We start from the raw sequence: 24,224 nt of genomic DNA, 5'->3' as shown, positions 1-24,224 counted from the left end.
ATCATTGCATGAGGAAAGTTCCTGTCATATAGGTTAATGGACCAATAGACCCCAACTTACCAACTTAGACTAATGGAGAACCGCCTCTTTTTAGCCTATCTGCACAGGTAACAAGAGCTGTGGAAATGGTAATCCACAAGTATCAAAAACCAGCAGAAAATGTATCAGCACCCCCAACCACTGCAACCAAATGGTCAAAATTTGCTTTTCTACAATGTGTATATATGATTTTGTAATACACCCTATACACTGCAATGCTGCTGTATTAAGCTACGAATTTACCGCACGGAAACGCCATGTGGCAAATCCGCAGGTAATACAAAACGTGTGTGGGCGCCTTAGGTTTTTGATGCATAAAATACAGTTGCAAAGTATCTTTCTTCTTTACATGGCCATCTCTGGAGACAAAAGGTATCCATAATGGTGTGTTCACACTTGTTTTTTAGGTCAGATTTTACGTTTTTTTGTTAAACTGTTGCGTGTCTCACTTACTGTCAGTGTGGCCTTTAATTGTAGTTGTCCATGTGGATTTACACCAAAATCTGTATAGCAGTGTGAGCCAATGTCATTTTATGTGATACGACACTTAGTGCCAATACATACATCAAAAGCATCAATCCACTTCTGCTGCTGGATATAGGTTACTGCCAGGTCACTCTGCTGCTGGGCATAGTCCCTCTGGTTTTCGTCTGCCATGCCGGTTTGGAACATGAAGTCAGCATAGCCACCCAACATCTGTTGAACATACACAAGAGTCATTAGAAGAAATGGTTCGCTGGCCGTGTGCTTTGTGTTTAATCCTAATCAGTTAAAGAAATAAGAATTGGTAAATCCTTTCTGGCGTAAAACGTGATGCAGCAACTTACTTAGTAATGCATTGTTAACAAATGTTTCAGATCAGGAGTCTTAAGGGAACGTGCATACTTTATCAAAACAGAGTGCAAGGGAAGAAAGGAATTCCACCTCCTTTTGTAGATCAAAAGGAAAGAAAACTGAATTAAAATGCCCTACCACTTCAGGATCACAGAGCCCGTCTCCAATGGCAATCCCCTTGAAGTTGATTTTAACCTTAGCGGTTGGGTTGTGAGTGTGGATGTAATAGCCGATAGCCGGAACATACTTCCCAGCGTAGGACTGGAAGGATAAAAATAAAGTATATAAATGCGGTGAGCAGTAACAATATAGGCAAAATTAAAACTTATAGGGGTGTTCTGGTTAAAGGATAGTCCCTAAGGATAGCAAATCAACAAGTACGAAATACTATCGTAGATCAGCTCACCACATAGTCCAGACAATCCTCGTTTTCTCGGCTCCAAATGGCTCCAGCACGGACAACCTTGGCCACAGGTGCACACGAAGCAGCAATCGAGAAAGGAAGCTTTTATCCAGCTAGATGCGAGGAGCCAGTAGATCGATAAAACCATCAAAATTTATTTAATCCATAAAACGGTAAAAAATACACAGCACAGCAGAATGGGAAAAAGAAAAAGGGGGGGAGAACATGAAGGCTACAAGCCTACGCGTTTCGGTACAGGACCTTATTCATGGCTTCATGAATAAGGTCCTGTACCGAAATGCTTAGGCTTGTAGCCTTCATGTTCTCCCCCCCCCCGCCCTTTTTCTTTTCCCCATTCTGCTGTGCTGTGTATTTTTTACCGTTTTATGGATTAAATAAATTTTGATGGTTTTATCAATCTACTGGCTCCTCGCATCTAGCTGGATAAAAGCTTCCTTTCTCGATTGCTAGTCCCTAAGGATAGTTCATCAATGTCAGATCAGTGACCACTACCAAGCACATCAAGTGGCGGCATTGCTGAGTGAATGAAAGGTGTGCTGCAATGACTCAGCTTCACCACCACACAGAATAAGGCGCCATTTATATTGGCTTATGTAAACTGTTGATCAGTGAGGCCGATTTATCAATCTGCTTATGTTGTAATTTGCCCTCGGAAAGGTGTGCATGGCTTTGCAGGAAAAGGTCTGTTCTCCAAGAATTATAAAATGTGCCAGAAATGTGGCACAGCTTTACGGCATAAACAAAGCAAACCAATAGGAGGTACAAAATTTGACTGGACAGTCTTGGGCCTGATGCACATGTGTGCAAACAGTTTTCATCAGGGTGGGGAAGGGCTGTTCACACAGCCCCTCTAAATATGGAGACGCACAAATGGCTAGGAATAAGGCCTGCTATCTATCCTCCAGGTTGTGGCCGCATGGCTCAAGCTTGGTGCGGTGTCCAGCACTATGTGTAGTGTGCAGGGGGCGTCAGATTTCTTCATGAATGTACCTTGCTACAGATAATCACCATTATCCAAAGGATTATATTTAAACCCGAAAAAAAAAACTATGCAAGATTGAAAAGAGATCTCACAACTACAACTACAGCCTCTGCCCATATTCTCTATGACAGTCAAGTAGTACCCCTCTTTATGATATTTCTATGCACCATGCTCAAGTTATATAGCCGCATTTTTGGAGGAGTAGCCCTGCATGCATTACCATGTTAGCCCTGCAAAAATTCCTGGAATTACAGGATAAAAATGTGCCGCTTTACCAGGGCGCATAAGGTGCAGACACCGACTCCCTTTCCCTGTGTCCTATTCTCATGTAGAGCCCTATTCACACACTTACCGTCAGGCCATAAACACTGCACTACAATGTGAATAGACATTGAAATTGAACTTAAATAACACTGCTCTGACCGTGCTACCAAGTTGCTTTTCTTCTATTATTCGCTTGCTGACACAGAACAATGAAGATCTCCTCCTGCTGGGCAGTTAAAGCTTCTTTTTCAGTGCAATAAACTACAAGTCCTGCCTTGGGATACGGAAAGCAGAAGAATGCGGCAATATTAAATGCCTCTACACAAAGTCAACCTAGAAGCCATAAACTGCATGGTAACGTTTGTCCATTCATCCCAGCAAAGCATTTTTATTATTTTTCTTATTGAATTGGCAAATAAAAAGACTGTTCTGAATTATGACTGAAAAAGTCATCAAAAGTATAGAATTCCCCAAGGTAGCTTCAGGAACATTCAACTGGGAATTGGGGCCCTCCGTAGAGTGAAATATAGTCATTTACTTTCTCAAAGACCAATTACTAGAAGCTCCATTATCTGAGGAATGTACAACCATGTAAGAAACAAAGGAGCGGAGTACTCAGTTGGGAACTGATGCCTTTGTATTAAATTAGTGGGCGTCTTACCCCAAAAGGTACCAAAGATTTTGTACAACTTTTTAAAATATCAGAACAAGGAGTCAAAAATGGAGAAAAATGTTCACAAAAAATGTAAAAGCGTTCTCTCAGGAGATTTGCTTCTTTTGATAAGAGTGTCACGAGGCACACCACTGCCATTAACCTACACATTAAGAAAGAAATCCGTGGCGTTCCGCACCAAACTTGGGTTAAAAATCTTCAGTCTGTATTTTAATTCCATAAAATCACAGCACCACATCTCGACAAAACGATGAAATTGGCCTACGTGTGTCAGGCGCAAAAAGTTATACAATTTTCTAATATACTTTCTGTATCAATTCTTCACTGTTTTATATATCTCCGCTTGCTGTCCTTCTATAGAAAGCTTCTGTTTGGTACCAGTGAACACACAGGTGCCCGACTCTTTAGTATCATAGACAGTAATCAGAGCTGTGTCATATAACGTGCCGCACAGCTGCGTGACCATGGTCAGATTTCTGTCCACTGGAAGTAAACATAGAAGATTTCTATAGAGTGACAACAAGCAGGGATGTAGAAAACAGGGAGGAATTGATACAGAAAGTATATTGGAAAATTGAATAACTTTTTCTTATATAAACGATAACATTTGTTGAAATGGGAACACCCCTTTAACGGCGCTACGTGCGCCTGAAACGCATAGGCCAATGTCACAGTTTTATCGAGATGTGTTGCTGTGATTTTATGGAATTAAAATATAGACTGAAGATTTTGAACCCAAGTTTGGTGCGGAACGTCACGGATTTCTTTCTTGTGCTACATACATTCCTCTGGTCCAAGTGAGGCGATCTGCACACCTGTCCGGGGATATCGGCGAGCGGAAAACTTTTTCTATTTTATCCCTCACATTGGATAAAATTACAATGACTTTCTATGCAAGGGTCTGTATGGAGTAAATACAGAACTATTTGTAAACCGTTTGTGTTAATAATCATAGGACTTTACTTGTATGTTACAAATCACTCTGAATTCTGACTAAAATGGTTAATAAACCCCATAGAAAATTAGGTTCACTTTTGAAGTCAAGTGCACTAATAAAAATATAAAAGATGTACCGTATTTTTCGGACTAAAAGGCGCACAAAAAAATCCTTCGTTTTTCTCAGAAATCAAAGGTGTGCCTTATATATGAACCGTACTTACAGACAACAGCTGCCTTGAACTTTGCACAGGTCTGCCACCTGTGGTCATTCATCCTTATAATCAGGTGCGCCTTATATATATACCTAGACGTTTTAGCAGGCATTTATTGATGGTGCGCCTTATTATCCGGTGCGCCTTATAGTCAGAAAAATACTGTACTTAAATTTACAACTAAAAGAAGTTTTATTGCAACATTTGCTTCTGATGGAGCCCTTTCTATGGTGAGGAACTCGAAGTCACCTTTACAGCACCAATAACTTAGATTTGGGGGGGGGGGGGGTGAATATGATTGAGCAATCGCTCCAGCAACATTTTTCATTTGTCATCAACGACTCCTTGTAGTGGACAGTCTGTGGATGTGGGAGCGCACTGCCCCCCAGTGTACAAACTAAACTCAGCAATTCTGGAAGGTAATACAAGGGTAGAATATTAAACAATTACCGTAAATTGTTCGTAGTCATCATGGAAAGTTCTGGCACTTTCTACAGCAATCTCAATCAGATACTTGTACCTTTTGTTTTGAAGGATATCTATCACCAGATCAAGTATTGTAAACCAGACGTACTGGTGTGTGCCCCCTCTGGCAGGAGCTGCTGTTCTTATGCCTTTGTTTTTGAGAAAAAAGGGCTTTAAAAATTATGCAAAAAGGCCTGAGGGGCGCCATAGAAGTTAATGGAGCCTGGATCCTGCCAGAGGGGGCACATACCTGTATGTCAGTGTGCTTGGTCTCGTGTGCTTGATCTGGTGATAGATGTCCTTTAAAAACATCTGTAAAGTCATTAAAGGGGGTTTCTTATCACTTATTTTGCTTTGCTAAAGATAAATGGAAGTCATAGAAAATTCTTTATAGTGAAGTGTCCAATTTAACCAAAAATTAAAAAAAATGTGTTGGTTTATAATGGAAAACTGAATAACTTTTCATTACTTTCTATGCCATGGTTGTCTAGATCTCTGCTTGCCGTCATTCCACGGAAAACATCATTTACTTCCAGTGGATATAAATTTGTCCATGGTCATGTGATGTCACACAGGTGCACGGCTTGTTATATACAAAAGAGTAATCAGAGCTGTATTATTAAAAGAGCCGTGCACCTATGTGACATCACATGATCATGGACCTTTTTTATCCAAAGGAAGTAAACAGTGAAGCTTCCTATAGAATGACAGCAATCGGAGATCTAGAATACTGCAAGGAATTGATAGACACTAATTTATGAGGAAATTTATCAGAAGTGTCTGAGAACAGATGTGTTCTAGTCTCCAATCAGAGTGCAGCTTTCATTTTATATACAGCTGTGGGAAAATTAAATCCGAGATCTGACTGGCTGTCATGGAAAACTAGAACAGTTCTGCTCTCAGACACTTTTCTTTTCGCAAACAATATCAATTATTTGCTGAAAGTGGAAACCTCTTAAATATAAGAGAAAAAGACTGGAAAAGGGATTGCACTTCAGTCTTGCATTTCAAATACAGCACAACCTAGAAAGTTACAGGTTACTCACTTCTCCTGTAGCATAAAACTCATTTTTCTGATATTCTGGGAAGATCTGGAAAAACTGAGTTAGTGCACTAAAGAGAAATGAAAATAAATGTTACATAAACCATTTCTGACTAATTGTTCTCATTATATTGTCTATATTTGATTTCCATTGTATGCCATACACATCAAGCATCGGTCAGCCAAATGCTGCATATTGAAAAATATAGGATTATCCATTATTCTCACCTGTACAAATCTCTGCCAACATCATCCTGGTTTACCGCATACCCTTGGTCGTCTCTAGTGAAGCTGAAACCAGTTCCAACCTAGAAGAAAACAACTATCATAGAAGTGTTTATAGCAGAGTCTTACAGATTAGAGCAGGGGTGTACAACCTTTTTCGGCCCAAGGACGCATTGTCATGCTGCTACCCTTCAGGGGGCCGCACTATTAACCAAAACCCTAGATCCACCAAAAACCATAGTACAGAGCAAATACCCCCCGGAAACCACTACTGCATAATACTGCATGTGTACAAGAAGTAACATAGACCCCAGAGTAGACTACACTACGGCGCACAAACAAGACCATATTAATGATGGTGGAAATTGTCTGAACCCCTGCGGCAAGTAGTTGTGAATAACTTAGTGCACACAGGGGCTCTGGTCCACCCCAGTACTGCGCCCTCCCTGCAGCCAGCCAGGTATTCATATTTATTATCTGCTGCACATGGCGGATTATAGCCTTTTTTCTGCCCGAGTCGAAAAGAATATAAACTACTAGAAAACTGCTCTTTCTGCCCCCAGTTCTAGCCCGCGCCCACTCTTTCTGCCCCCAGTTCTAGCCCGCGCCCACTCTTTCTGCCCCCAGTTGCAGCCCCCGCCCACTAGAAGCTGCACTAGAAGCTGCAGGCAGAAGGCGGGGCCTCAACCTGAGAGTCTGCGGGCCGCACGTTGTGCACCCCTGGATTAGAGAGACATAACTATTTATTTCACATAAATCTGTGTTTTGAAATACAGCGAGCAGATACTGATACTGCAGTATTGACCATATTCTTATTAGAGATGGGAAGTGTTGCTACCCCTGGAAACCCTGTAGCTGTAGTTAAAGGAATTTTTTAAATCATGTATTCTATCAAATTTGTTTTGCTGATCTGCACCTTGGTTTGGTGAAAACTTCTGGTAGTGTTGGGTATTAGCCCTAGAGATCTGTGTAACTATATCTTTGTGGGCGCTGTTAGCAGCAGCAAGATTGGAAAAATATTTATTCCAGGAGAGTATCTGGACTTGGTGCAGAGCGAGATCTTTGTTAGGGCTTATTCACACGACCGTAATTGGGACCGTCATTGAGGCCTATGGCACCAGGTAGCAGCAAGCACACAGGGTTTCATCACACAGTAACAAGCCGGACCCTCTGCTCGTCTTTCTATGAGGCTGCTTGTCTTGCTAAGGAGAGGGGAAGTGTGAGCAGCACTCACCCCCTTTTCCCAGGGAGCACACAGCCGCTTGAATGTGGCCTTAAACATAGCACATCTCCTCTCCTCAGCTAGAAGGCACTGCTCTAAAAGGTTTCTGTTTAAATGCTATAGCAGCGATTCAGGGTAGAGGGGAGGTTCTGTGCCCTGTTCAGTGAAGAGATTTCACACACCTGTGAATCAGAATGGTCCAAGTCTAGCTACAATCCTTGAGTATAAATACACTGTGCACAGTCATGCTGCATAAACCACACACAAAAGTATGGTAACCGTCTCCAGGGCCAATACAGAATGCCTGCAGATTTAATGAATCTTTTCCCTTTAGAACAAAAGGAAAGGAATTGAGCATAGTGTCGTCTCTGAAGACAAAATGTTAATTTTAGTGCCCCTCCACGTCTGCACAAGCTGCTCAGTTCACTTTGCAGTATAATATGCTGCCTACGGATTAAGCAGCATGCCTGTTGTGACAGGTTTCCTTTAACAATCACTTTATCTCCTTAAATGGAATAGAAAAAAAAAAAGAAGTAAATGCGACTTACAGGATTATCAATATACAACACAGAGTATGTGTTTGTCCAAGAAAATTCCCGGTGAACCACTGTAAGGACACAGAACATGTGGTCATTACAAACAAGAACACCAAATATCTTCTAAACAGATGGTTCTCTACAACCCCCCTTGTTTTGAAGAAAAAGTTAACTCCCATAACTACTCTCTTTGGATATTTACACAAGTTGAGGATGCCTGACCCCTGCATATTCTGAATTTTAATCACATTTTAACCATTACAGAATTTATAACAAACTAGATAAATAAAAAAATAAATTAAAAAAAAAAAAGGTTATAAAAATAAAAGTATAAAATAAATACAAGTGTACGGTAATTTTAGGCAAACCAAAACTCTTGCCTGAGTACTTGAGGACACACAAAACTAAAACGTTTAATGGTTATGTCGTATCCCCAAGACTCCGCTTTCAGGAGAATGGGTTCATGTACTATGAATCAGTTCATAGTACCGTATATACTCGAGTATGAGCAGAGTTTTTCAGCACAATTTTTGTGCCAAAAATTTCCCACTCAGCTTATACTCGGGTATATAAAAAAAAAAAAAAAAACTCCTCTTCTTTCTTCATGTTCGCTGCAGGTCCGTGACAGCTTCGCGTATGAAGATAGAAGAGGAGCTGCCCAGGCTGTCGGAATAGTGAGTACCCAGTTTATTTTTTGGGGGGGGGGGGGCGGGCTGTATGCTGTACACTACAGGGCGCTGGCAGGCTATATACTGGGGAGGCTGTGTTCAATGCATTTCCCACCCTACTATACTCAAGTCAATAGGTTTTTCCATTTTTTTTGTGTTTAAATTAGGAGTCTCGGCTTATACTCGGGTCGGCTTATACTCGAGTATACACGGTAACTGATAAAAGAGATTGCCAGGGGTCTTTCTTTCATGATCGTTGGGGGTCACACCCACTTGTTGGACCCTCACCGATTAGGACGTTATCCCTTATCTGGTGGGCTAGGGATAAAGGGATTTATCCCAACATTGGAAGTTATCCACAATCCACAGAAAAAGGGAGAACTGCCTAATCAGCGAGGTTCTGAAAGCTGGGACCGCCAGCAATTTGCGCCACCCTAATAGAATTGAATGTACCCTGCTGCTCCACCAATCAGTGAGAACAGGATTCCTGTTCCCCTAACTGCTAGCGGTCCCAGCTGTCAGACAGTCACTGAATAGCAGGTTTAAACCTCAGGTAATTTCTAGACTTATAACTTATAATTAAAAAGAGAAAAATGGTGCCAACTATTGCTTCAACCTGCTCCTTTGCCTTTGTCAAAATCTGGTCCACCATTTTGGGACATTTGGTCCGTCCCCCTCCCTCCGTTTCACTTTATACCATAATTGACAAGACATGCATTTCTGGTAGGGTGCTTTGATGAATCCTGTGTCCAAGTATACATTTCATTGAAGTCTACAGTCTAGGTGAACATTTATTCTAAATCTTAATATATTGTGTGCCGTGTTTTGGTGCTGTGATGCAGTATAAATTGTATGATATTGTTTGCCTATATTTCTACACTATGCTCTATGTAATCTTTGGTAACCAAATTTCTTTTATTGGTGCAGTACATACCAGATCAAATAAAAGAAAACATCTCACCGGTTTGTGTATACAGATCCTACGCACTAATGGGTCTCTAAGATTACAGAATAAAAACAAACTTTCCACTGTAAAATACATGAAAATTGGGATTACTTACAGGTCAGGTTCTCAGTTACGACATACGGGCCATGCTCCACAAAGAGCCCAAACATGGATGTACCTCCTGGTCCTCCCTGCAGCCACAGTAAAACTGGAGCAGTCTCTGGACTGAGCTAGAAGAAGAAGAACAAAAAAAGTTAATACATTCACATGTAACCAGGACAACTTTGATCTTTTCCCTGCTCTTGGCCAACCCTATGTAGAAGACTTAAAACATGGCTCATTCCTGGAGCAAAAATCTCATCTTTTAATTTGCAGGGTGATGTGGCTGAATGAACTATTTTTAGGAACACAACCAATTTATGTTTTTATTTTCATTGTGTTTTGCCCAGATCAATGAAAATCTTCAAGGTCCATCCTATGTATATTTATAGCTGCACAAGAACAAGTGCTTTTTATGGGCCTCAAAGCCACATCTCATGCTCATTGATGTCTGAGGTCTATTCACATGCCGTTGACACTAGATAAGACCTGAGCAGCAAAAATCTGCAGGAACAGGACCTCATCTGCGAGCTGTGGCTCATAATAGCCTTAGGCCGGGTTCACATCCTAATATATATATATATATATATATTATACTAAGCGCATACATCAGGAAAGTACCTTGGACGTATACCTTCCGTACGTCAAAAAATGCAGGATGGAAAAACAAAGCAAGCTATGTCTTTTCATCCTGCCGCGACGTATGCGCTTAGCGGAGGCAATGGAAAGGCTATGGTGAGCGGATACAGCATATTGCAGTGACATATTAGGACAGTGACATCTCTCGCGGAACACCCCATTCATCGGCAGCAGCCAATCGCTAGGGTAAGGGGTGTCAGGCGACGTATCCCACCATATAGGTATACAGTGGGATACATCTTTTGCATATGTTGTAAGGACACGTCTGAATCCTCCCGATGTGTCCTTACAATGTATGGCAAAAAACAAGGCGTGAACCCAGCTTTAGAAACAATGGCTAGCGCATGTCCAACAACAACACCCAAGTTCTTGGGGCAGAGCTGTCAGATGACGTGACAGATTTTAAATCTGCAGAGGGAAAGCCCCCTCTCCTATGAGCCAACATACAGCTATCCCAGAAATATGAATTATGTTTCATGGAGTATTTTCACATTTTCACATGGACTGCATCATACAACACGCGTTGGGCACAAAGATGGAAATTTGACAGGTGCCAATGAATTTCTGCTTGCATTCATTTGTGATCCTGCAGTTTATTTTGCCATTCTCCAATAATTTATTTAATAAGTCAGGTTCATCATTAGGACCCCCAATTCTGCATACAAAACAAAAAAAAAATCACATTAAAATCTCAAAAGGTTCATGCTTGACCAAGACGTGCTTTTCAGCGTTGAAAATTAAAAAAATATTAGTGAAATAGTGCCATCTGCTGTATAAAATCAGAATGATCAAAAACAAAAATCAAAATTTTACTGTGGAAAAGATTTAAAGGGATTCGCCAATGACAAAAAGATAGGATGGATTCATCGGAACGCTGGCTTCTCAATGTTATCCTTGTGATAAATGGGGGTTCCATCACCAATCAGCAAGTTAGGATAGGGGTTAACTTGTTTGTCACTCAGCTGCATAGATATGAATGGAGCAGAGTTGTAATACTGACCCAGACCATGGTCAGGTGTGAAGCCGTTTTTGGAAGAAAGCTGCCACGTTGTTCAATCTCTGGATGACCCCTTTTATGTAGTCTAATATAGAGTCCTGAAAACCGGTACTAGCACCTCATCCTCTGCCTCCCAAGAGAAGGGCATTAGAAAGAAGTTAAAAGGGAAGAGGACATGTAACCGAATCCCATCATGAAAACCAAGTATTTACCCCTCCTAAACAACCCCTATAAGGAGGCAGGACAAATTGAACAAGTGGTCTAATCTGCAGGCAGCACATAATAAAAGCTAAATATTTTTGTTGGATAAGATTTGGTATACAGGCAGTCCCCGGGATACGTACAAGATAGGATCCGGAGGTTTGTTCTTAAGTTGAATTTGTATGCAAGTCGAAACTGTATATTTTATAATTGAAGTTTAAAATTTTGGCCCCAGTGACAATTGGAGTTTATTTTTTCCTGTAATGGGACCAAGGATTATCAATAAAGCTTCATTACAGACACCTCACTGCTGATCATTGCAATCTGGGACTGTAGAAAAGCATCCAGAGAGCTTCACCAGAGGTCAGAGGGGTCTGTCTAACTATGGGTTGTCTGTAAGTCAGGTGTCCTTAAGTAGGGGACCGTTTGTAATACAAAACACAATGTAAACATGATGTTAACACGTGTTAGCATCACGTCAACATGTGTGTTAATAAAACACATGTGGTGATGTATTGTTAACACATGCATTAACAGTGTTTACAATGCATTTGTATATGCAAATGGTAACAGTAATGCAATTAGGCAAATCCCCTCTCCTTAGCTGTTGTAATGAGTTTCAAACCGCACCCTTAGTCTGAAAAATATGTCTATACTTCATAGGCAATAAAACTGCTGGATGTCAGAGAATTGCTGGAAGTGTAATGTAGCAAGCAGATACTGTTCATCCTACCTGTGCAGGGAAAAACCAAAAGAAGAGATTGCTGTCATAGGTTTTGTTCACGGTGAGGTATCCGGAGTAACTCTTCACATTTGATCCAGACAATTTTCCGACAAGACTTAACTCCCGTGCTGAAATATAAGTGCAATTACATATTATATACAAGACTGTGAATTAGGAGATGATGCACATTGGATAACAAGTTAAACCACACAGTATTACCAGTCTGCATCCTCAGGCTCGGGACTTGTGGTCCATCGTTTGGGGCCTGTGTGCCATGTGAAGGTGAGGTCCACTCACACACAAATGTCAAAATGTCTGCCTAGCTGAAAACTTGGAATAGGCCCGGCTCTGAAACCTGAGGCTCAGACAGTCGCCTCACACAGAGTCATCTCGAAAGTTTAGTCACACTTTAACATGACAATTAATTAATTATATGATTGCGATAGGGTAAAGTACCACCTCATGTGGGTTTTAATATTGCCTTGGGAAATATTATGTTATTATTATGTGGGAAACATTGCGGAAAATGTTGTGGACCACTGTTGGGGTCTGTTGCCATTGGGTGGTTGAATATGTGGAATCAAGATCTTTTCCCCATGCTAATATTTGGCAGTTTCCCCATTGTATTTTTGTTCTCTAGACGAGTGATGGCAAACCTTTTAGGGAGTGAGTGCCGAAACTACAAGAAAAAGCCACATATTTTTCACTAAGTGATGAATGCCAATTTAAATTAACAGGTTTCAAACATATTGGCATCCTGAGGACACAATTACAGTAGAAAGAAGGAGAAATTCAGATTATTATTGTAGTTTCCCTCTAAGGTCCCCTGAACAGGATGAATCACAGGTCTGGAGAAGGGACTACAATGATAATCCAGCTCTGTCGCACCTCCTTGCTCCTCCTGCACTTCAAGTCACTTTAAAACAGCGCTGAACGTGGCACGTCTTGGGATTCCTATGACAGCAGGAGTAGGTCTTGAGTCGTGAATGGTGCCCTTTGTGCTGGGTGATGGCCTGGGTGCCCACAGAAAGGACTCTGAGTGCCACCTGTGCCATAGGTTCGCCACCACTGCTATAGACAGTTACAAAACAAGGTTATTCCCTTTTTCCCCAGGGTTTTGTTTTCCAGCCAGGAGTGCACTGTCTCACTAACACATGACAATTTGTTTAGTTTATTATGCAAAAAATTGTGTAATTGACAAATTTTTAGATAGTGTGGTTAAGGGTTCTAATTTACCATTTTTAATCAAGAGTTCTATGTTATCTATCCCTTGTTCCCTCTAGTTGTTGAAATTTATATTTTGGATATTGTATTCTAAAAAGATGGTGGGGTTAACTTGAGTGAGTTGTTTAGGGCCTGGACTTATTGAAGCTAGTAGCCGCCATATTACCAAGTATAGGCTAGGACGATCCACAAACCTCCTAGCTCTCAGTCTTCTCTCATTTGAAAAAGGAATCCTTAGGAGATTCCAAAACGCGTTGTGTAACCAACACATTAATAAAAAGTCGCTTGTGATACGTATCCAGAATTACTTCAACTACCAGAGTGCACCGCAGCAGCAACACCCCTCCCACCCAATATTACCAAGAATGACATATGATATACCAATATCTTTAGGCCTCTTCGTCTGTTTACTTGTTTTTAAATTGTTTACTAAAGTTAATATTAACAATAAAGGACATTTTATGTCCCTAGGGCTAAATGAGAAATAAGCCATCCAGGCTCCTGCAGTCTTACTGGCCCCCGGCCTGTGACACAAGGACCTGAAGGGGAATTTAGTAGGACTGAAACAAATGAACAATACCTAGCAAGGAAAATGTGATTTGTAAACCCTCGCTGTATCTTGATTGCTCATTTGTTACAAATGTATGATGGTCCATTGGGTCAAACTGAGTATGTTATTATCTTTGTTATACTGGCAAAGATTTTGTAAGCGCAGTCATATATTTTTCTAGAATTTTCAAAGTCTACAGTCACAACACAACCACTAGGTGGCGACGTGTCATCACATATAACCCATTACAATCTTTTTGGCTAAGCATGTGGATATAGCAGAGTCACAAGACAATTAGAGATTCTAGACAATGCTATTTCTTGATGTACTTGTGACTCACATCTTTGCATATTTCAAGCTATAGAGGACATATCTATATAGCTTAAAGTGAACCTGTCAGGCAAATAAAACCCCAGAACTAAACTTACTTTTATAAACTGCCATTAGAAAGCCTTGCCCCTATCCCTACATTGTCCCTCTACATGCCTGTAAACTTAAACTATCAGGTCCTAAAGCGGTATGCAAATGACCTGAGATGGGTCCAATAAGTCATCATCATATTCAGCCTATTTATGACTGGGAGGCACAGCCACCCCCAAGTGCTCGACTGATAGACTGTATAATGATGTGACACTCCTGGTACTGGCACCCCCTGCAGCCTGTGTGTATGAAATACTCCTATACACATGGCTGCATCCTATAGCAGTTGTAACAGTCTGACCCCCTATTACTCCTATACACTACTTATATAGCTGATGTCTGTCTCTCACAGGTAGCAGATAAAGCACAAGCACTAGCAATGCTTTACTATACATTACACAAGGGGTGGAGTAGCATAATTTCTCTCCCCATGTGCCCGGGCTCATTTGCATAATAAATAAAATATGATATAAGAATGATTAATGCTTGAATTGACTAGATAAAGGCTGGGATGAAATCCTTGCGAGCTGCTACAACAGGTAGTGGTGACAGAAATAGTGACAGAAACCTGATGACAGGGGTCCTTTAATGAGTTACTAAACTTTTGAAGACATTGGGGCACATTTACTTACCCGGTCCAGTTGCAATGTCTGACGAGCATTCGGGTCTGCCAGCATTCACTAACATTGTGCGCCCGATATCCAGACTTCACCTTCTTTTTCCTGGTGCATGTAAGTGGTGATCTTGCAACACAAATAGCTTTTTAAATTCCGTGTTTTTCAGAACCAGTCGGGCTGTCCGATGGCCACGCCCCCCGAATGCCGGCGCCGATGCCCCCCAATCCGATCACATGCGCCAAAATCACGGGCAATTCGCCGCAAATCGGAAATATTCGGGAAACTTCCCGAAAGTACAGCGTTCGGACCCTTAGTAAATGAGCCCCAATGTATTACTTCAGAAATAAATAGTGCAGGTAATAAATAGTAAACTTTAATAGAGAAATTCTTTTCTGTTCTTTCTCTCTCCCCCTGCAGTGAGCAGTGAACACTGAACACAAAAACCGTTCTGAATTCAGTAAAACGCAGACTGATATGGAGAGGAGACTAAACCTTAACAACCTACATGCCTGAATAATTTTATAACAATTACTTTACTTATATATTGCCTACAGATTACGCAGCGCTGTATAGAATATGCTGAATCAGTCCCTGTCCCCAATGGGGCTTACAATCTAATCAGTATGTTTTATACTTTAGTTGATAATTCACCTCTGTAAGGAGATGGGTCTGACTTGGAACCTTTACAATTTATCAATATATGTGTAAGCATGGAGAGACTGCTTAAAGGAGAAAAAAAGGGGCATAATAAATGGTCTTTAATCATAACGCCTTGTTAACTCATGTGTTAGCAAAATGCATACATTATTGCAAACGTTTATGCAGCGTTTTGTAAAACACAAATGTTAACAATATAATTAGGCATATTTTTTTCTCTTCAGCTATTATATTGCGTTTCAAACAGCATGCCTTAACGTCACAAGTGAGCGCAGCCTCATAGTGTTTACTACTAAAAGCATAAGGTTGGAAAATGCTGGAAACGAACAATGGAGCCAAGAGATTCCAACAATAGGAGAAGCTAAAAAAAATCCTCTCCTGATGTGACTGGACTTGCGGGTCTGAAAACAGAACTACTGCAATTCGGAGCTCTAAGGTGTCAATCCCTTTCTGACCAGGCCTTAAAAGGCTTAAATGACCAGGGCATTTTTATGGAATTTTCATAATTACTGGTCTAAGGGCCATAACTTTTTGTGCAATTTTTTAACTTCCACCAAGAGGACATAAAAGAGCTCTGGGTTAGGACATTTACACCTGTAACTGGGGCATCTGCAAGAACCAGCGGATCTGATCAACCCCTGCAGAAACCCGATTCACATGTCCACAGGGTCAATAGACCTGGCTTTGTGCATTTGCTGCACAGCGCTACTTCAGCACTATGCAATAACGGAAGGAGATGGCAGAAGCGATAATCAACTGCTTCTGCCTTCTCCCCAAGGTCTCCAGCTATCTCTGAGATTAGCGTGGGAGAAGAAGAAACCGCAATGACGTCAAAAGACATTGCTGCAATTCGGGACCTGCGCCCACTTCTTTAGTCAGAGGGCGGATAGGATCAAGTTAAGAAAATTACAAAAATGGGGGGTGGGGAATCATATTTTAATTGCTCAAGTAAAAAAAAAACAATATCTACAGTATAACTTAGTAAAATATTTTTTCTTACCTTCATCAATCTTTCCACTTTCCAGTAAAGGAGTAAGGAAGAGAGGTTTCCCAGGATCCCCTTTAGTGGTTGGAGGAACCTTTACGCCATTAAACAGGTGTCTTAAAAAACTTCTCCCATAAGCCATTTCCAGGTTACCGGCCAGCACCCCAACCACCAATAGCACCAAAATCTTTAGGTTTTCCATTCTGTTTACCTGTAGCAAGTAGAAAACAAAATATATTATAGTTATTCCCAATTGATATCAAAGAAATCAACGCTGAAGCTTTTTGGGAATTGTTTAGAAGTATGTTGTACTGTTCATTTGACTTTTGAACACTGAGAATGGTTACTGTCAAATTGATGTACACCAGATTTATTAAGTGTTATTTAATAAAAAGGCACCAAAATTATGAATATAAATCCAGGAGAAGCAATTTGTAGCAACATTGGCGGGAAGGAAGGGCGGTATTTTTCATGGCTGGCATTTTCTATGTTGGAATTGATATCACCTGTCCCCAATATCTATTTAAAATGTGTGTGCCTATAATAAAAGTCATCATATACAACAGAAATAAAAAAAAATTTGTTGGGGTATATTTGCGCTGGTCGCAATACATTCCCCCAGGCTAAGCAATAACTTCACAATTTGTATACAAATTAAACATAAAGTGTCATATGCCCAAATTTGAAACTTTACAGACATAAGGAGGAGATTTATCAGAAGTATCTGAGAGCAGCACTGTTTTAGTTGCCCTTAGCAACCATTCAGAGCTCAACTTTAAAAAGGAACATGCCATTCAAATAAACCCAAAATAAATACTTCATTATGAACTTTGGTTAAAAAGAATTGTCCTTATCCCTAAATGGTTCTTTCAATGGCTGCAATATGAGTATGGCCCCAGTGTATTGGGGAGAAATCTCCCTTAGGGAGGTGTAAGAGACAGTGGTTGTGCGTGACTGTGTTCTGCTATGTCATTAACCACTCCCTCAGGAAGGAGGAGGCGAGAGTGACGCTGGCTATGTAACGAGAAATCCACCATGCTCACCCCTCCCTCCGAAATTCTCTTCAGCCGGATTATCAGTGTCAGCCTCAGTGAGGTAGTTTGACTGTATACTGCAGTTTCACGCCTCTGGGACTGGAACGGAGGACTTTAATAAAAGTATATCTAAATGGTAGTGGGTATGGGGGGGGGGGGGGTTGCTGTTGACAGGTTCTCTTTTAATTTTATAAACCGCTGTGGTTAAAAAAAAAAAAAAAAAAAAGCTGAACTCTTCTCGTTGCTCCGCGTAAACCAATTAAAGTACTGCTATAAGGCCCCTTCACCACTTGCGTTGCAGATCACATCAGAGTCTGATCAGGGAGCAATCAGTGTTTGGTCAGTGAAAAATTTACATTCTGCATCAGAATTCAATCAGCTTTCAGTCAGAGTTTGTTCAGTGTCTTTTCAGAGTTTTTTCAATGCAATTTCAATGCATTTTTCGTGCGCAGATAACACGTATGAAAAGGACTCAGGACTAAGCGCTATCTTTTCTATGGCAATTGATGTGTGAAAAACGCATTGCACTTGCATGTGTCTCAGATGCTTTTGATGCTTGTGTGGTGCGTTTTCAGCGCGTGACTTGCAAAAGTAGAGCATGCCGAGATTTAAACGAGCGTTAAAAAAAATGCAAATCTGAAAAAGCCCATTGATTATAATGGGTCAGCGTGCAATGCAAGTTCTGCGCGTCAAAAGCACGCACAGAACAAGCGTGTGAAAAGCGCAGGTGTGAAAGGGGCCTAAGAGAGTTCTGATAAAACTCCCCCAAGAAGTTCACAAATCTACCACGTGAAATAAATTTAGTGCAGTTTATCTGGAACTCTAAAGTTGACTTACAAAATAATAATTTTCCTCCATAGAAACAGGACAACATTCATGACAATCTACACCCACATACTGTAGGTGTTAATAAACAAAATGTCTAAGTTTCTCACTGATCTTGGTTTCCTCAATTTAGCGACATATTTTACTTCCTGAGGATTAGAAAAGATTTAGTGCCTTTACTTCTCATACATCTGATACTGGTTGGATTCACACCTCTAAATAAAACTCTGAAGCTTCACCTTATTTTTTCCTGTTGTTAGATTTTGCATAGTGAACCAGAGGTGAGAACAAGAAGACAATACTGAAAAAAAAAACCATACAGTGACTATATTATATTCCATACATTCAATATTTTCTTAGGGATTTTTATGTACATGGTGGCTACGAGTAACGGTAACTACACTTTTCACACTAGTTGAGGCAAAACATATAGTGACATATGTGAAAAGCAAGTCCACTGGCAGTACAGGCGGTCCCCTACCTGACTTTCAGGCGACCCCTAGTTACAAACGGACCTCTGGATGTTGTTAATTTACTGTACTTCAGCCTTAGACTACAATAAAGAGCTATAATAGTTATTAATGGTGTCAGTAATGAAGCTTTATTGTTAATCCTGGTTCTAATGACAACCCAACATTTTTAAAATCCAGTTGTCACAGAGACCAAAATAAATTCTGGCTGGGGTTACAATTATAAAGTATACAGTTCTGATTTACATACAAATTCAACTTAAGAACAAACCTCCAGAACCTATCTTGTACGTAACCCGGGGACTGCCCGTCTACTAAAAACGAGATGTTATTATTGCTTTACTCCAGATTAATCATTCAATTCCAGATGTGGAAGACAGAAGTAGAAAGTAAAATAATCATAAATCTGCTTCATAAGACCCACCCTAAATAATCCTGTAATCCCTCCCCCACACAACTAAAATCATAAGGGGTTCCACGAAAACCAAAATGTTGCCCACAGGCAGGCATCATGATAAGAGAGCTATACCTCACTTGTTCATTACCCAGACTATGCAAGACTGGTCCGTATACCACAAGTGACCAAGCCCTGACATGTCCTATATACTACTGAGGCCACGGTCACATAGGGTATACAGGTACCGCATTCCTGCAGCCAAGGAGATAGAGTCCAATGGAAAGGCCTTGCATATTAGGGAATTTAGTGTAGAATATAAATCCAAGGTCCTAGATCTATTACAATATATTACAGATTGAAGAATCCCTACCCAGAGCTCCTATGTAGTAAAGGTTACACTTGAACAATTCCTATTATATACATGAAAATATGGGTAATCAATTTTATATGGCCCTCCATATCCATCATTAAACCCCAAGCACAGCTCGTCTCCTATGATTCCAGGGACAACTGGGATACTTACCATGGCAGCAACATTCCCAAGTGCCCGCTTTCAGATAAATGGATAGTTAAAAGAAATACCTGGACAGATGCCAAATAGGGGTCTATAGGAAGCCCGGGCATTGGAGCTCAGCACAAGTCAGTTATGTAGGAATCCATATTAACCTACCTCGCTTTCCTGCATGCAGAATATCCTGCGCTAAAGGAGCTCACAAGGGACAAAGTGTTGTAATAGGAATATTACTACACATTAACCACAGGCCCAGGACAGCACATGTAAGCACATTATGCAATAAGTCAGGCATTTCTTTCAGCTACATATATTTTCATAAACTGCAATTGCTCTTAATAAAAATCTGCAAGATTACGGGGACCAATAAGTGTAACATTGCAGGTTAGCTTCTATAAAAATCACTAGTGGCGCTTACATAGCATAGTGGATGGGATTACACAAAAACTGCCCACATGCTGGGTAATAAAACTGCAGTAAATCCATGATTGAATTCCTCTGTCCTAGATAGAACAGAATCAGCCCGATCATGGCGATGACATGGCGCACAGAACCACACGCAGACATGACCGCGAACCTTCCACCTTTCCAACAGCACACCAACCCCAAATAGCGTTGGTTAATCGTTTTCAGTGGCCACCTTTGTGATGTTTATATGTTTTTAGTATTTTTCCCAAATTTCATTTTTTTTTATTCCCCCTCTACCTTCCCCCAAGATATGCAGTCAAAATCCATACACCTCCTCATAGACGCTCAGCTTGCCAAAAAGTGCCGATTTCCTTCTCCAAAGTCTTGAGCATGAGCAGTGTGCCCAAGAAGGTGGCTGATGCTAACCAAAGACGCGAAGAAACGGCATCAAGATCAGACGTATTGCGCCATTTTGGAAGTAGAGGGATGTTGTTAGCAAGCAAAGAGGCCATGAGGGGGCAGATTGCATGGCTGATCCTGGACGTTATTCCAGGGAAGGGTGAGAAAGAGTAAAAATAAATTTTGAAAGAATGCAGAAACATACATACTGTATATCAGAAAAAGCAACATTTTATACTTCTGGAATAAGGGTTTGTGCACCAATTGGGGAGTCAACAGTTTTCTAAACTACGTAAATTAACAGGATGCATGAAGAAGGACCAGATTCCCAGTCTATGCAAAAATGTAAACTTTGCCTCGGATGCCAATTTTAAGAAGGAGCCTTGAGATTAAGCCACAAGCAGACCTTTCCACAGACAGCCGCTGTGTCAGGTTTTATTCCTCCCCTTTAGTGCAATGTAAGGAATAATTAAAATATTTCATTTCTAGAATTCTTAGTGAAGCAAACACGGCCTATACTTTGTCTTCATATACCTGTGGAGGTGGTCTTATGCATGAGACATTACCCTCCTCCTAACAGTCTATTTACACGATTCCATCCTCAAGAGGTAAAAGCAACTTTCTAGTCACGAGATCAAAATGGATATTCAAATCAGTATATACGGAAGGCAACGCTATAAGAGGCTCCCAACGAAGTCAGTGTATGAAGAACATGGTATCACACCATGGCCAGATTACACATAGGGGCACATTTACTTACCCATCCAGAGGAGTTCACGAAGTACAGTGTCCACGATTCAGTAAGATCGTGCACCCGATATCCTGCATGTGTGGCTTCCCCGCTCAGGTCCGCCAGAGTTCACCTCCTTCTTCCTGGTGCATGCAAGTGCATTGTCTTACGACACAATCTGAATCTTAAATCCAGTCGGATTATCCTACGGCACACACCCCGATCTCGGTCTCATGAAAGCCAGCCCAGCTGTGCCACAATTCGATTGCATGCGACATAATCCCAAAGCAAACCCATTAAATACCTGTCTTAGCTGCGTAAATCCCAAAAGCTATAAAGAGTCCGACAAAAGTGCGATCCACGACCCTTAAAGTATAGGTTACTACATTGCTCTAAAAATCTTCTGCACACTTAGGCCTCTTTCACACTACCATATGCTCGCCCGGGCAGCATACAGCAGCGCACTGGAGAGACATGGGAAACGAGCGAGCATGCTCCATCTTTTTCCTGTGTACAGTATGGTGGTACACGTGTGTGCGCACCATACCCCAGGGGAGTGCCATAGGAGTCTATGGGGATGTATATCCGGCCCCTTACCTCCCCATGAAAGCAGTGTGATAAGGGGCCTTACTGAGTTGCAGCAGTCCTGGTGAAGGAGAGCATAGAAAGCCCCTTCAAGACTAACGTCAGCACATACAAGAATTTAATTTCAGTAGGTCTAAGGCAGGGGTAGGGAACCTATGGCTCGGGAGCCAGATGTGGCTCTTTTGTTGGCTGCATGTGGCTCTCAGACAGATCTTTAATAAATAGCGATGGCTGCTGTGTGTGTCTTAGACTGATCACTGGACACAGACAGCAATGTTACCGCTGCCTACGTCCGTTGTACGACCCAGGCGCCATCACCGCCATCGTCTAAGCCTGGGTCAAAGAGAAGATCGTGGGAGCGATGAGGCGCTGGCTGCAGGGAGCGCTGGTAAGTTTATATTCATTTTTTTTTTTTTGCTGTGACTACCTATCTACTTGGGGGCATGTGCTGTGGCTACCTATATACTGGGGGGTATATGCAGGGACTGCCTATCTACAGGGAGGTATGTGGTGGGTGTCCGGATTTGGAGTAGTGAACCCCCTGGACCACCGTGGACTATGATGTAAGCAGACACCTGGGACCAGAATCTAAGTGGCACCCGGTCTTCAGCAGCGCCCGCCACAAATCAGGATGGTCTTGCTGAAGCGTGGTACTACCAGGTCATTTTTGAGGAACGACTTGTCCACGGTGGCAGCCAAGGTCGAGGTACAGGATCACTATGCAGTCTTGTGGTCAGGCAGATGGTCAAGGCAGGCAAGGTTGGGGACGGAACAAGAGGTCAGGGCTGGCAGCGAAGGAGCAGAATCAGGAACAGGTCCGGGGTCACAACAGGAGGTCAACACTTGGGAAGGAAACACTGTGGAAATGTTCCTCATAGGCATGAAGCACTAAGATCCAGCAGGGAATTCTGGGAGCCGCCGGTCTTTATAGAAACCCGGGAAGTGGGTAGTGCCAATCAGCGGCGCACTAGCCCTTTAAATCTGTGAGTGCCAATGCATGGCCAGCCGGGGTGGGAGCAGGAACGTGGAGAGGTGAGTGAACTCGGAAAGGGGCGCTGCCACTGAGAGGGGCACAGCTGTGCCTGCGATCCGAGACATAGATCGCAGGGGCACCTGTGACACCCTATCTACTGGGGGGGGGGGGCATGTGCATATTGTACGGCTCTTACGGAATAACATTTTAAAATATGTGGCGATCATGGCTCTCTCAGCCAAAAAGGTTCCTGATCCCTGGTCTAAGGGAAAGTGTGCTTCACTTTACTTGCTTAAATATATTTAAATAATCTAAAAAAAAAAAGTAGTAAAGTCACCTGAGACAAATGCAAAGCACAAAGGACCAAGTCTTTAGGACAAATAACTAACAGAGGAAGTGCTGTGTGGGTGAGATGCCAGGAAGTGGGTCAGTCTATGGGTAACCAACAAGCCCAAGCAAGTACTACAAAGGTCATACATACAGATATGGAAGTTTCTGTTCCAGCAAGTTTTTGTTCACAGATTGGAGAAGTGAGACTTAAATACTTTATAGGCAGAAAATGGTCTTCATTCATCTTCAAATTCAGATTGATTATTCATATTTATTTATACAGCACCATTAATACCATAGGGATATACACATTCAATGTAGGGTTCACATACACTGAATTATAGACAAGAACTATAAAGTATAGGAGGCACAACACTAGACTGACTTGGTACAGTAGAAAGAGCATTTGAGGGCTTATAATCAAGAATTTGTGTTTTAATGTAAAAATGCAGATTACATCAACATTGAGAATGTATTACAGCTATGGCCACAGCCGACACAAGGCCAAAGATTGCCGAGTGCGACTGTATTAATAGTTGAGATCGTTTTAGACTGAACACTGCTCAGGGAAGAAAGTCCAGGCCTCCAATACTCTCATCTCAAACCAGCTCAAGTCTAAATGAATGCCCGATACATGACTTCTAGTGTACCGTAATTTTCACCACTAAATAGTTTACGGTCACTTACACACTACCAAGTGCAATCAGTCCAACTTTTGCAGCAAGTGTTGGCAGGAACGTCCGGCCCGAGGTGAGGGACTACTAAAGAGGCGCAGCCCACCTCGGCCGTGGAGACCACGCCCCGTCTGACTTGCTGTGTTCTCTGTCTGGATACTAGGTATGGATACCATATATGTGCAGATTTTCTGGTAATTTTCACTTTTTTATTATTATGGGAGTTTTAAAATATATGGGGCATTTAAGGGACTTCTATAATGGTAAGCTTTTATTTGTAAATATTATTTAGCTTTTTTTTTTT

The 24,224-nt window shown here is 41.5% G+C and overlaps 1 protein-coding gene across 8 annotated transcripts in view; it reads right to left on the bottom strand.

Annotated features, from left to right (window-relative positions):
• CPVL (carboxypeptidase vitellogenic like) overlaps positions 1–24,224 on the bottom strand; it is a 63,765-nt gene that overhangs the window by 34,412 nt on the left and 5,129 nt on the right. For 5 of the 8 annotated variants that reach the window (XM_072153711.1, XM_072153707.1, XM_072153709.1 and 2 more), the window contains exons 2-9: positions 16,600–16,795; positions 12,141–12,259; positions 9,587–9,701; positions 7,870–7,928; positions 6,103–6,182; positions 5,879–5,945; positions 1,012–1,134; positions 604–735 (exon numbers count right to left, since the gene is read on the bottom strand). In XM_072153711.1, the coding sequence (XP_072009812.1) occupies positions 604–735; positions 1,012–1,134; positions 5,879–5,945; positions 6,103–6,182; positions 7,870–7,928; positions 9,587–9,701; positions 12,141–12,259; positions 16,600–16,786 (882 nt within the window). In that variant the 5' untranslated portion in view covers positions 16,787–16,795. Of the gene's footprint in view, positions 1–603; positions 736–1,011; positions 1,135–5,878; positions 5,946–6,102; positions 6,183–7,869; positions 7,929–9,586; positions 9,702–12,140; positions 12,260–16,599; positions 16,796–19,833; positions 19,852–19,892; positions 20,070–24,224 lie in introns of those variants that run through there. The other 3 variants (XM_072153708.1, XM_072153706.1, XM_072153710.1) reach the window with 3 other exon arrangements.

Source organism: Engystomops pustulosus, chromosome 5 (assembly GCF_040894005.1).
Source record: "Engystomops pustulosus chromosome 5, aEngPut4.maternal, whole genome shotgun sequence".
Classification (NCBI taxonomy): Eukaryota; Metazoa; Chordata; class Amphibia; order Anura; family Leptodactylidae; genus Engystomops; species Engystomops pustulosus.
This window is presented reverse-complemented; position numbering and strand designations above follow the sequence as displayed.